Consider the following 13,265-nt stretch of genomic DNA (forward strand, 5'->3'; position numbering starts at 1 on the left):
CGGGAGGAGCGCGCCCAGAGCAGGAGCCTGCTGGGAGCGGAGGAGGCTGCATCTCGGAGACTCCCCTGGTCTCCCCTGGACACCCTCATGCAACGTTGGGGCTCAGGCCAAGGCTCCACCCAGGGATGTGACACCCCTGGTCCTGGACCTGCCTGGGGACTGCTGCTGTGTCCACCAGGCTAAGCCTCCTCTATGGTGACACTGGCCTGTCCCCCAGGGCAGGGGAAGGAGGCACGCTTCCAGTCCTGGCCCAGAGATGGGACTCAGGGCACGGTGACCCCAGGGGAGGGTTGGCACCCTCAGGTTCTCAGGCCACCTCACATTTGTGTATGTGCAAGTTGTCTGTGTCTGCTGCAAGTTGACTGTGGACCATCAGGCCCTTTAGCAGAGGAGCTGGCCCACACTGCCCTGAGGCTCGAATCCAACCTGTCCTCCCAGCAAGTGGCTCTGTGCAGCGCCCCAGTCTGCTGCCCGCCTCCTTCTTTGCCAACAGAGTACCTGCGCTCTCACTTGTGGCGCAGGTGGGAGCCCCTGTGGAGTCTCCTACGGGGGTGTGAGCCCTGCCAGGCAGGTCCCCCGGGATCTGTTTCCTGCCCTGTCCCAGCTACACAGTGCCTGGCACACAGTAGGTGTTCCACAAATACTCTGTAAGTGAACCAAGGAATGAAAGCCACCTGCTAACTTGTACCCTTGGCAAGCTGTCCTCTGCAAAGGGGTCCCAGTGTAAAGGAGTTCCTCTGCAAAGGGGATCCTCTACAAAAAGGTTCCGGTGTAAAGGGGTTCCTCTGCAAAGGGGTCCCGGTGTAAAGGGGTTCCACTGCAAAGGGGTTCTGGTGTGCGCACCCACCGCAGTGGTGAGATGCTATGTACCTGTCCCCCGGCTGCTGGGGAAGGGCTGCCAGACTCAGGCCCTCTGCCAACCCTTCCAGCGTGCCGGCTGTGTCGGTGTGAGCCAGGAAGACCGCCTGACGGGAGCATACCTCCGGCACACTTTGTGGAGCAAACCCCGCATCTCCTCTGGGTAGTAGCCCTCGCCACAGTCTGGCACGCATTTCCAGTCTTGGAAGTGGAAGTTCGCAGCGCAGTGAATACATTCTTCTCTGCTGGGTCCTGCGGGGCGTGGGGAAAGAAGCAGGTATCAGGGGCTGCCTGCCCATCCCGTGTCCCAGGCCTGCTGCAGTGACCGTGAGAGCCGGGGGGCTGTTCTAATGTGCCAAGGCCACCACCACTGCTGGACTTCCAGGTGCCCCCCATGTGTCCCCACTGGGCCATCCTCACCCACTGTGGGAGGTGGGCATACCACCCCATTTCACAGATGGGGACACGGAGGCAGGAGCCAAGCTCAGCACAGCACCCCACTGCCCAGGTCAAGTTCACGGGCCCTGACTCACAATGCTCCCTTTCCCAACAGGCCTAGGCCCTGCCTCCACTAGAGCCAGCCACCTGTGCACTTGACCCGTGGCCGCATCAAAGGGAAGTGGGTCATGAGTTTAAAATTCACACACATGCTGGCCTTCAAAGTCTTAGCATAAAGAAGAATGTGAAATAGCCATTTTTATATTGATGATGTGTTGAAACAATAGTGTTTTGGATATGTTGGGTTAAATAAGATACTTATGATCACTTTCACCTGCTTTCCTAGGAAATTCAGAATTGTGGTCATGTCAGTGGCTTGTATCCTATTTCTATTGGCCAGACCCTTGTACAGGATGACGGGCAGGGGGAGAATGAAAAGAGACTTGGTGGGAATGGTGCTGACAGGTGTTTGGCACAGATGAGCAGGATGTGTTCGGCAAAGAGAAGAAAGGAGTAAGAGCTTATGGGGTGGGGGGTGGTGACCTGGCCGTACTTCAGCCAACACTCCCCAGGCCCTATCACTTGTCTCCAGGGAGCACCTGGCGCCGGGATCGCGGCCGCGGATGCTTCAGGAGCTGTCCCCTTCCTTGGGCCTCCCCTGCTGAACCCCACCCCCCGAACTGTCCTGCCTGGCCCACGGGGGTCCTTAGGGTCCTTCATGCCTGAGGAGCTTCCATGATGGCAAAGAACATGCAATCTTGTTTGTACTTAGTTCAGTGTTCGGTTTACTGCACTTTAAGGCTGGTGAAGCAAGTCCAGTTGGGGAAGACGAGGAAGTTCTGCGGATGCCTGTTGGTGACGGCTGCACAACAGTGCGAAAATGTACTCAATGCCGTGAATGGTATGCTCATAAATGGTTAAGATGGTAGGTTTTATTTCAGGGATAAAAACAGCTGATTCGGTACAGGTTCTCTGGACGAACTGTTCTCAAAATTACTAAAGATTCTGAACACTGAGACTTGGCATGTAGGTGCCAGTCAGAAGTGGGTGGGTGGAGCCAGGGACCTCCCCGTCCCATGGGTCCCCTGCCTCAACCTGTGGCAGCTGGGTGACTCTGAGTGATCACCTCCTCCCTGCCAGGACCTGCTGGGTCTCTGGACTGAGGATGGGCAAGAGGCTTGCCCCCCAAAAGTCACCTACCAGCTAGAGGCCCCAGGAGCACTGTTGGCCCTGGATGGGGGGCAGCAGTGGTCGCTGAGTGGGGGTGGGGTGGGGAAGCCCCAGTGCTTCCTCCCAGAGACTCAGAGCAGGGAAATGGGGGTCCCTCTCCCTGAAGCTTGGACACTGACAACAGTGTGGTGATTGTCGGGGGGTGGGGGAGATAGCAGGTGGGGGGTAGATATATGGCAATGCCAAAAACACAGTGAGAAACGAACTATTAAAATAAATTAGTGAATTACGTTATCGACAATAATGTCAATATGAAAGTGCCAGAAAGCCACACATGCCCATTGAATGGGCTTGCCTGCCTATGAAATTTAAATGCGGGGCAGAAGCCGTGCCCCTGAACTCACCTGGGCCACATAGTGAGCCCAGGAAACAAAGAAGAAAAGAAACGATAGATGAAAAGGCAACGGGGCAGACAGCTGGGAGGAGCAGCGGTGACATCAGCAGCTGAGGACACTTCTGAATGCCGCGCCCAGCTCCTGGGGGGGGGGCTGCCCCAGGAGGGGGGTGGTCCAAGCAGGCGCGTCTCCCACAGACCACGAGGACGGAGGCAGAGCCACGCAGTCACGCCAGGAGGGGGTGCCCGCAGGCCCCCTTTTCCAGGACCCGGCTCAGGGCCCCTGAGATTAAGCAGAGACAGAATTCCTAAATGGTTACTGCAGCAAAAAAACCTCAGTTCTAACGTGGGTTTCTTAGAATAAGGGCCAAAATGCTGGGTAGAGAAGGAGAGTCGTGGGAAGGCTCCACTTGCAAAGCATCTGCGTCCACCGACTTGCCATGCCTCTCTCCCAGCCGAGTGCAAATGACTCCCGCACGAAACCCCATAAAGCGGATGCCTGCGGCATGAAACGCGTGTCTGGGAGACATCTGCACGCAGTCCTGGCGGGGAATTATAATCCACATAAAACTGCCGATGGACGTTCGTTCCCGTCTGCATAAATGGCTCACAATAAGGGAAGACGGGCACGGAGAGTGAAGGGGACGCCTTAAAAAGTCCCCTTTAGGGCTCTGCAGCCAGGACCGTGCCTTCGGGAGAGGGGACCACACCTCCAGACCAGAGAGACTGACGGCTCAGCCGGGAAACCCAGGTTGCCTAGCCAAAGTGTGCCTTTGTGGCTTTTTTTTTAAATTTGTAAAATTGTGAAAAAGTGTCTAGAATGTAAAATTTACTATGTGCACCAATTTTTTAAAAAAAATCCTCACCCAAGGATATGTTTACTGTTTTTAGAGAGACAGGAAGGGAACGAGGAGAGAGAGAGACATTCAGATCGGCTGCCTCTCGTACGTGCCCCAATTGGGGATCGAACCCACAACGTTTTAGTGTATAGAATGATGTTCCAACCAACTGAGCCACCGGGCCAGGGCCAACCACTTTTAAATGTTCAATTCAGTGGCATTAGGTACCTTTGCATTGCTGTGCAGCCGTCACCACCATCCATCCACCCACATTTTTTCACCTTCCCAAACTCCAACTTCACACCCATAAACAGTAAGCCACCCTCCCTCTGCCCCTGGCCCCTTGGTGGGGCCTGTGTGACGTCATCCTACAAAACCCACGGTGGCCCAAGAAGTCCTCAGGCATTCTCAGTTTCAAGGGCGGGAAGCCAGGCACCTGGGTCACCCAGGCTGCAGGACTGCGTGACTCAATGGAACCTCAGCCTGTGCAGGCGATGAACTCACCCACACAGGACCTGCAGGTGGGGTGGCATTGGCCACATTTCATCTGCTCGGAATCAAAGTAGGTGCCCTGTTCACAGTCTGGAAAGCAGCGGCCCTGTGCAAATCTGTTGAAAGGGGGTGGGGGGGGGGAGACAGGCACATTTTTAATATATCCCTTCCACGTTCTAATTAAACTGTAATCTGCCCTCAAATGCTTTCAGGAGAGGAAACGAAAGCCGCCAAAGCGCAGCTCTTGGTGTCTATTAAGGTTCTGAGTGAAATGAAAGCAGGAGAAGCCGCTGTGAGGCCAGCTGGAGTTCGGGCTCGAGGGGTCATCCAGGGCCTTAAAGCAGACCCTGCACCTGCAGGTGGCCAGCGGGACCTGGCTCCACCTCCAAAGCCCTGTGGCCTGGGTCCTGGTGCAGATGGTCAAGTCCTCCCACTGTCTCCTGGCCTGCCATGGCTTCTCTTCACTGACATTAATCCAACTTGAACCTGAACCCCAAGAGGAGAATGTCAGCATGTGTGGGTTACCCCTGGGGGCAGGCTGGCTCAGACTCACTGCCTCTGAGCGCTCTGCCAAGTGTTAGCAAGACTGCTCCTGAAACCTGGACTGGCTCCTGCCGCTGCCCTTCACAATGAACTTGAGATCAAATGCACTCCTGGGATCTAGCAGGCCCTGCCTAATGTGGCTCCTGCCTTCCTCTCTCAGCTCCTGGTTGCACAGACTCAGATTCCACAGACTCAGACTCGGGAGGAGACTGGCCCTGGCCCGCCTACTCCGGAATCCCGTCTCGGCCACCTCCTAGCTGCGCAACCAGACCCTGGACAAGCCAGCCATCCTCTCTGAACTTCCATCTCCTCCCCTGTTCATTGGGACAACCCCGCCCCACAGGGCACTGTCGAGGTCTAAATGAGCAAATACCCGTAAAATCTGGGTAAGGTGTCTGGCACAAAGCAGCGTAAATAAATGCCAGCCTCGACGACTTCTTCAGTTTCCAAGATCATACTAGGTGTGATGCTTTCATTGTACCAGGCTGGGTCTGTCACTAGTGACACGGGACAAGGGCCCAGGGTGGGTGTGAGACCCCCAGGGTCCTGCATTTAGGGGGAGAGGGCGGTGGGTCCCCGTGGAGAATGGGTGCCCAGGGCTCATCCCCACCGTGCACCCAGGGGCAGCTGCAACTGGCAGTTACATCAAGTCTTTGCATGCAAATTCTTCCTGCATTTGTCCCCTGAAAGAGATGGGGGGCGGGAGGCAGCAGCTCGCCGCTCACACAACTTGAATGTGATAGTGATGATTTGAAGCCACAATTTAAGGGGATATTGGGCAATAAAAGGAAGCTTTCTGTGGATTATGGCTGATGATAAAACCCCTGCTCCTGTTGGTGTGGCTGCTGTATTTTCTCCCTTCCACACCATTCCCGTGTGGGCGCCTGGCTTCCTCTGGCCCACGGGACCCACAGGACACAGAAAAGGGGGCCCCCGGGACCCCCCAGCACTTTCCCGCTGGCAGGCAGGTTCCAGCGAGCTGGAATCATGGAGCTCCCCGCTGACACCTTCAGTTCCCAGCCTGGCGTTGAGGAACCCTGGTCGGGGCAGGCATTAGATAGCCAAGGGTCCCGGGCCCCCTGCTACGGCCAGCTCTCTGTCCCCTTTGTCATTTAAAGAACTGCTTCCTCCACTACATCCTTTCACAACTGACCCTGCCTTGGCCAGCAAATGTCCCCTTCCTTCCCCCAGACTCTGTGTACTGAAGCATTAGACACGCTTCTCTCCTGATTTTCAGCCTCATCTGGGACCGAGGGCAGGTGAAGGGGAACCCCACGAAGGCAGCAACCACCTGCCTTCCAGGGGAAAGTGTTCCTCGCCCCTGTTAGAAAAACGTGAGTCATTTTAATATCTGTGCCCGAGGTCACTGTGAAGATTCAACAAGGCAGCACCAGCGGGAGCCCCTGCAAGAGAGTGCTTGCCAAGAGTTCTTCCTTCACAGCCCACTCCCAAAAAATCGGCCCTGTGGGCCCTGTCCGTCCTGGGGGTGTTTGGAGGAAAGGGAGGTCGGGGAGGGATGGGGCGGTGGTGCAAAATTCCCAAGTATCCCTGCCGGCAGCATCCTCACCTGGGCACAAGTGAGAGAGAGAGAGAGAGAGAGAGAGAGATACATAGTGGGAGGGGAAAAGAAAGGGAGAGAAACATCTATCTGACAGAGAAACATTGATTGGTTGCCTCTCATACGCGCCTACACCAGGGACCAAACCCGAAACCCAGGCCTGGGCCCTGACCGGGAATCGAACCCATGACCTTTTGGTTTGCAGAGCGATGCCCAACCAACTGAGACACACCAGCCAGTTCTTCTGACCCTCCTTTCCACCACGCCCTCACCCCGATTCTTCCGTTGCCTAGCTGCCTTTGACTACATGCGTGAAACCTCTCCATCCGTGCATGTTCCTTGCCCTGTGTCCCCCACAGACTGCCCTGTCAGACTTAAACTAATCACTTCTGGAGAAGCTGCCGTGGGTCGGGCACTGTTCTGGGCCCTATACCCATCACATCGCATCTCATTTCATCCTCACAAGGAGTGTTGATACCATGCCCCCATTTTACAAATGAGGAAGTGAAGAGGCACGACTTCAAGGAACTTTCCCACAGGAGCAGGGCCAGGAGGTTGGCCCTTCCATGCTCTGAACTGCAGACCCACCCTGGCAGGGCGGCTCTGTGGGTTGACGTGCTGCCCTGTACACCAAACGCTGCCGGGTTTGATCCTGTTCGGGGCACATGCCTGGGCCGCAGGTCCGATCCCCAGTCAGGGTGCGTAGGAGAGGCCACGGATCAACGTTTCTCAGATCGATGTTTCCTTCTCAAAAAAATCAAGAAATATGTTGTAGGGTGAAGGTTAAAAAAAAAAAAACAAAACCCTCAGATCCTGGTCCTAGAAGGCAGGAGGGTTCATAGAATCATTTCAAACAGAACGTCATCTAAGCTTCCAGAGTGTAACTCGGAGGAACAGGTAATCCCCATCTGGTTACATTAAATGCAGTTTGGGCCTTGGCTGGTGTAGCTCAGTGGATTGAGCACCAGCCTGTGAACCAAAGGGTCGCTGGTTCAATTCCCAGTCAGGGCACTTGCCTGGGTTGTGAGCCAGGTCCCCAGTAGGGGGCCTGAGAGAGGCAACCAAACATGGATGTTTCTCTCCTCTTTCTCTCTCCCTTCCCCCCTCTCTAAAAATAAATAAATAAAATAAAAAATAAAATAAACGCAGTTTGGTTGCATGAACCAGGCAAACAAAGGTGTTAGCACAACCCACTACAAACCGCTAACGGAGTGGAACGTTTTAAAAGGAGACCTGGGCAGAGCTTGATGGAAGAGAGAAAGCCAGAGTCAGACTGAGGCAGCCTCTTAACCTTCACACCGAAAGGCTTCTGGAAATTTTTAGCTTTCGGTAGAAATCTGCAGAAATGGGGCAAATCAACAGCCAAAACAAAAAACTAGCAGACACACCTTGCCGGGCTTGAGGTGGGAAGGGAGGGCTTTACCTGAACCCTGCTTTACAGACGGTGCATTTCTCCGGTTCATCCACGCACTTTTTACAGCTCGGGTGGCACTTCCGGCAAGTTCTCTCACCTGGAGGGAAGAAGAGGAGGAGAAGAGAAGGGGGAGCGCGGATGAGAATCAGGTCGGGCCGAGGAGACTCCAGCGTCATTCCAAAGTGGGGCTAGCCGGGTAGCTTGTCACCGAGTGTTCTGAATGGGTGATGTGGAAATGAGACAGCCAGAGGCCGCGAGGGGACCACCTGCCTGGGAGTCAGATGACAGGTCTCCTACCGCTTTTTTTCTGGAGTAAAGTCCTCAAACAACCTCGGGGGGGCCCTCCCCACCCAAGGGAGATGGGCTTGGGGTTTGCTTATTTCCACAGGACGGAAGCCAGTTCCTGGCTGACTGAGCAGCTGACTTGGGTGCCTCAATGCACATGCCAGGGTGGAGCCCGAAGTGCCTCTCACCTCCCCCCAGCACCCTCCAGGTGTCCCCACTGAAGGCCTGGTGGCTGTGCGCAGAGACTCGAATCTGTGACACCCATCCTGCCCCTGGGGAAATTCTGGGCTGCCACGCCCTCACCTGCGTTGGCAAAGTCTGCATGGAGGCCATTCCCTCGGACCCCGCATCACTGCCACTTGCGTTCGGAGCCTGGACGCTCAGGGCTGCTCGCCACGCCTCCTGCCTCTCCCTCGGGGCCCCCAGGTGGCATTACGCACACGTCACAGGGGCTCATGAGGATATGGGGGTCACTGAGGGTCATGCTTTGGGACCCAGGTGGGGCTGAAGGAGCCTCCACCCGGAGAACAGGTCTGGTGGCAGCTCAGGGAGGTGTCACGAAGGCTGAGAAGTGCATCTTGGATGACAATTGGTTTCCTTTCTGGAATCTGGCTAATCCATTGGCTTTGTCTGCCCTTTGGGACCCCCGGCTCCTTGTCCACAGACCCACCACCATGCTGGGACAGCAGTGGGCCTGCAGGGGGCCTTCGACCTGCACGGTCAGCAGCAACAAAATGGCAGCTTCAATGTAACCCAAACCCTCTCTTTGCCTCTTGCCTGTGGCAGGAGCCGAGCTGATGAAGCGCTGGCCCGCATCCAGGGCCCCACAGCAGGGCGTCCCCACCCACCCTCCTTCCTGGGGCGTGGCGGGATGGCAGGTCCTTCCCGGAAGGGGATGTGCAGGACCCACAGCAGGACATCCTTGGAGGCCTTCCCCTTTCGATGTCCGACATCCTACTGACCCTACAGCCACCAGCTCGAGCCACCTCTCTGCCCACTGTCAGCAATGGACATGGACTTGCAGACCTGAGATGCCCCAAACTACGGCCGGGGTTCCTTCCAGCATCACTTGGAACTGTTCTGGCCGAGTCTGTGTGTGACTGGCTGTTAACTGACAGGCCCAAAGGCTCCAATATCACTGCCTCTCCCTCCCTCCCCCTCTCTCCCCCGTTCCTCATCTTTTCTCAGGATGGAGTGAACAGGAAGCAGAGGGAAGGAGACATTCAACCAGGAGAGGGGGCCCGGCAACAAGCACTTACTTTCGTAGGCATAAGACCCAGCCGGGCAGTGCGTCATGCAGGCGTTCATGTCCTGGTGGTGGTAGAACCCGGGGCGGCAGGACAGGCACTGGAGCGGGCTCTTGCCCTTGCAGGTCTCGCACCCCCGGTGGCACCTGCGACAGCGTCTCCCTGCGGTGTCCCCGAAGTAGCCCAAGGGGCACTCGCTCACGCACTTCCTGGGGGAGCGGGAGCAGAGAGGTCCTTTTGGAGTCAGCCAAGCCCTGGGCATCCCTGCTCAGCTCAGCACTGGCAGCCCAAGCACCCCGCCAAGGTCAGGCCAAGGTCAGGCCAAGGATACCAAGGCCCCAGGGGTGAAGGTTAAACCATTGGTGCCCTTTGTCTTACTAAACAGTTGGGAGGCTCCCAAGTGCCCAGGAGAGGGCACAGGACGAGAACCTGGGAACCCTCTGCTTTCCAAGTTGCCCCCAGGGAGGTGGTGAATTTTGGAGCCTTCAGCTCCAGCCGTAACCCGCTCCCCACCCACCCCACGTCCTCAGGCAGTGGGTCTCCCCGGCAGTGACCCAAGTCTGCACAGTGTGGGGGGCAGGGCAGAGTATGGCTGCATCTGGGACCCTTAGGGTACCTGAGAGTCACATCTGCACCCCTGCCCTGCCCCAGCTCTCAGGGGTGGGAGCTCCCATGTGAGGCCCGCAGCATGACTTTTAGAACAGTATCCCGCCCTGGCTGGTGTGGTTTGGTGGTTGAGTGCCAGCCTGTGAACTAAAGGGTCGTTGGTTCAATTCCCAGTCAGGGCACATGCCTGGGTTGTGAGCCAGGTCCCCAGTAGGGGGCGCACGAGAGGCAACCACACTGATGTTCCTCTCCCTCTCTTTCTCCCTCCCTTCCCCTCTGTCTAAAAATAAATAAAATCTTTTTAAAAAAATGGAACAGTATCAGCCCCTAAAATGACATCCGTCTCTGGTTCCCAAGGGGTCAGCCTTAGGGATGCTCAAGACCCATTTCCTTTGAACAACATGGACAGAAAAAGCTTCTATGGGCAGATGCCACAATGCCACAGCTTCCAGTCTCTGTCAGGGACACAAATTACTTGTGGGACCAGCACAAAACAGTCACTGAAACTGACGAAATCCCAGAGCAGTGAACCTCGGTGGGGTTTCCTTTGTGGGGCGTCCCGTGAATTCCTCAGGAGGGGAGCCAGGTGTGCGGGGCTCCCGACACAGCTCAGATCAGCACCCCCGCCCCCCATGGTGTGTGTGGGGGGTGTCCCACCGGTTACCTGCCGGGCTTGGCGTTCCCCAGGCTGAAGTGGGCGCAGCTCCAGCACTGGTCTGCCCCGGGGCCCTCGCAGCCCTTGCTCCCGCACTCTGGGTGGCACGAGCCTTAAAGAAACAAGCACTTCCTTTCAGCCACCCAGACACTTCCCCGGTCACATCCTGTCTCCGCCACCCTGCGTTGGGGTCAGGAGGAGCCTCCCTAGAGAGCGGGGTGCGGGGTGGGGGGCCCTGCACGTCTGCCTGGCCGGACCACAGGCCTGGGCGTCCACCCCCATGGGCACCATCGGCCACAGGGGAGCAGTGGCCCTGGTCGGGGCGAGTGTCACAGGGTCCGAGGCTCCAGACAGGGGCAGCCCGAGGCAGGAGGGCCAGCGATGGGTGGGGACCCAGACCTGCGTGGAGAGGGACACTGTGAGAGAGAAGAGAAGCGGGGATGGGGATGGCGAGGCAGGGAACCACCTTCTCAGTGCGGCCCCTGCAGCACGATGCTGGGACCGGCCAGTCGTGTTACTTCCTGTCCCAAAGGATGAAGCAACGTCAGGGGTGAGGTGGCGGGGGGCATGGGAGCAGCTGCTGACACACAGTGATGATCCCCTGGGAAACAAGCAGCAGGAACTGGAGACTGGATAGGTTTCCATGGGCTCGGGACCCGGGGTCTGGCTGACGCTGGTGGGCCTGCGGCGGGCGGGGACTGCCCCCTAAACAGTCCCCCTGTTTTGGCTTCCCTCCCTCGAGCCCTCAGCAGTCCCCTACATCCCCCCCCCCTCGTTTAACTCAAGGGGGCCTGTGTCTTGTTGCAAAAGCAAAGGACAGGGAGCTTAGTGAACACCAGCAAGTCTTGCTCTTCCAGGGGCTTCTCTCTGGGTCCCCCACAGGGAACAGCCTAGTGTGAGACTTCAGTCACACTCAGCCTCAGGCTGGGGTGGGGCATGTCCATCCACACGTGTCCTCCTCCCCCGCCTGACAAACGTGACCACTGTGGTTGGGACAGCCCCATCCTATCCCCGGCCCGTCTCTCCTGCCCTCAGAAATGGCTCAGGAAAGCCGGCCCGTGCAGGGCCATTATGAAAGACTTCTGAGTCTTTAGAAAAGGGGAAAAAAACACCCTTCTATAAGGTTCCCGTTATTGGAGGGGGTCGGGGTGAGTTCAGAAGCAAAGAGGAGGTGATTTTCTGGCCACCAGCATTTCCTGGGGACGGGAGGGGAAGACAAAAGTCCCCATTCTCTGCCACCCACAATGGGTCTTTGCTGAGACGTACAAAGCCCTCTTCATTCCCCACCAAAGGGCCTTCAGACCTTCCCAGTGTTAGGCTGGTTTATTTTGCTTCCCTCCCTGAAGGTTTGATGTTGTTGTTGCTATTTCCAAAGTTTTCATTGTGGATCCCGCTGTGAGCCCCCTTTCTAAGCAGCGTTCGTCCCCGGGGACGCACTGGGCTGCGCCTCCCGGTCTGGGGTAGGAAGGGAGAGGGAGCAGCCCGGTGCACGGGCCCGCCACTTTCCCAAGCTCCAGACTGCTTGCTATTTGAAGCCCAGTCTCATTTGACTTGACTCTGTCCATGGCGGCCCAGCTCACTCATGGCGATATCCACAGGCAGGAATCCTGCCTCCCTGCACCGTTTGTGCTGAAAGCACATGAACTTGGCTATCGGGCTCCAGCCGTCCCAGCCCGCCAGCCGACACGGCCTCGAGGACATGCCGCCTCCTTCCACAGTGACTTCTCCAGGTCGGTCTTGCTGGATAAAGTTAATTGTCCTCAATCTTAAGGAGATGTGAGGGGACAGGGAGAAGAGAGACCATTCCATCCCTTTCCTGGCACGGGAGAAGGCAGGCAGGATTCAGTCTGGAACATTAACTACCATATTCCCGGCCCCTACAAAGCCGTTTGTCATGGGAGATGACCAATAAAAATCCACAGAGTGGCTGAACGAGGGTGAGAGAAAGGATGAAAGGAGAGTGGGTAGAAACTGGGAAAGTGCAGGTGTCCTCCCCATCCCCACCCCCACATAGAATATTCTAGAATGTCCCAGGAAGGGTTGGCCCTGGGGAAAGGCCTGCAGCGGAGCTTCTGACGGTGGGTTCGAGCGTGTGGACTTTGCCCCCTCCTGCTCCCTGCTGGGGCCTCTCCACAGAGGAGGGGTCAGTCAGGGACACCGAGGGAAGCCCGCACAAGGCTGGGGTGCCCCCAACAGCATCCCCCACACGGGACAGGCCAGTAAGGCTCCGAGGCTGCTCAACTAAACGTTTGTGAGCACCCTCCCCCAGCCAGCTCTCGATGCGAAGCATCTCCCACAGCCCAGCATCAAGAACTCAGCTCTCTGTGAAGCCTTCGGACTCAAACCCACCCAGATGGCTGTCCCGGCCCCATCTCTCCCTGCGCCTGCGAATCCCCGTGCTTCGTGGCAGCTTGTCCCTTGGGCCAGCCTATGTCCTTCCTGCGGCCATGGGCCCTCACATCTCCTGCTCCTCTCTCTGCGCCCAGCGTGCAAGCGTCTCACGGACCCAGGGGCCTCTAACTTCCCAAGGGGTTCGCCATGGCTTGTCCTTCCTGCTCAGAGCAGTTTCTGAAGGAACAGGGGGATTTTCTGAGTCTCCCTGTGTGTTTCCCCATTCATGCCCTCCCGGCAGAGTGTGCTGGATGGTCAGGTGACGCTACCAGGCCTGGGGGTGGGGGGCTGGCTGCAGACCAGACACCGACAAGGATCAGAGACCCCTCTCGGGGCCCGTCTGGTCTCTTTCTTGATGGCTCATGACCTGGGCAG

General features: G+C 57.1%; 1 protein-coding gene across 3 annotated transcripts in view; it reads right to left on the reverse strand.

Annotated features, from left to right (window-relative positions):
• The window catches only part of PCSK6 (proprotein convertase subtilisin/kexin type 6), a 131,965-nt gene that overhangs the window by 2,794 nt on the left and 115,906 nt on the right, over nucleotides 1-13,265 (reverse strand). For 2 of the 3 annotated variants that reach the window (XM_037053751.1, XM_037053752.1), the window contains 5 exons: nucleotides 10,509-10,608; nucleotides 9,251-9,447; nucleotides 7,716-7,803; nucleotides 4,204-4,307; nucleotides 981-1,110 (listed from right to left, as the gene is read on the reverse strand). In XM_037053751.1, coding sequence (XP_036909646.1) covers nucleotides 981-1,110; nucleotides 4,204-4,307; nucleotides 7,716-7,803; nucleotides 9,251-9,447; nucleotides 10,509-10,608 — 619 coding nt within the window. Of the gene's footprint in view, nucleotides 1-980; nucleotides 1,111-4,203; nucleotides 4,308-7,715; nucleotides 7,804-9,250; nucleotides 9,448-10,508; nucleotides 10,612-13,265 lie in introns of all 3 variants that reach the window. The other variant, XM_037053753.1, reaches the window with a different exon arrangement.

This window comes from Sturnira hondurensis, unplaced genomic scaffold, assembly GCF_014824575.4.
Source record: "Sturnira hondurensis isolate 20B ecotype Veracruz unplaced genomic scaffold, ASM1482457v3 Scaffold0007865, whole genome shotgun sequence".
NCBI classification, from domain to species: domain Eukaryota; kingdom Metazoa; phylum Chordata; class Mammalia; order Chiroptera; family Phyllostomidae; genus Sturnira; species Sturnira hondurensis.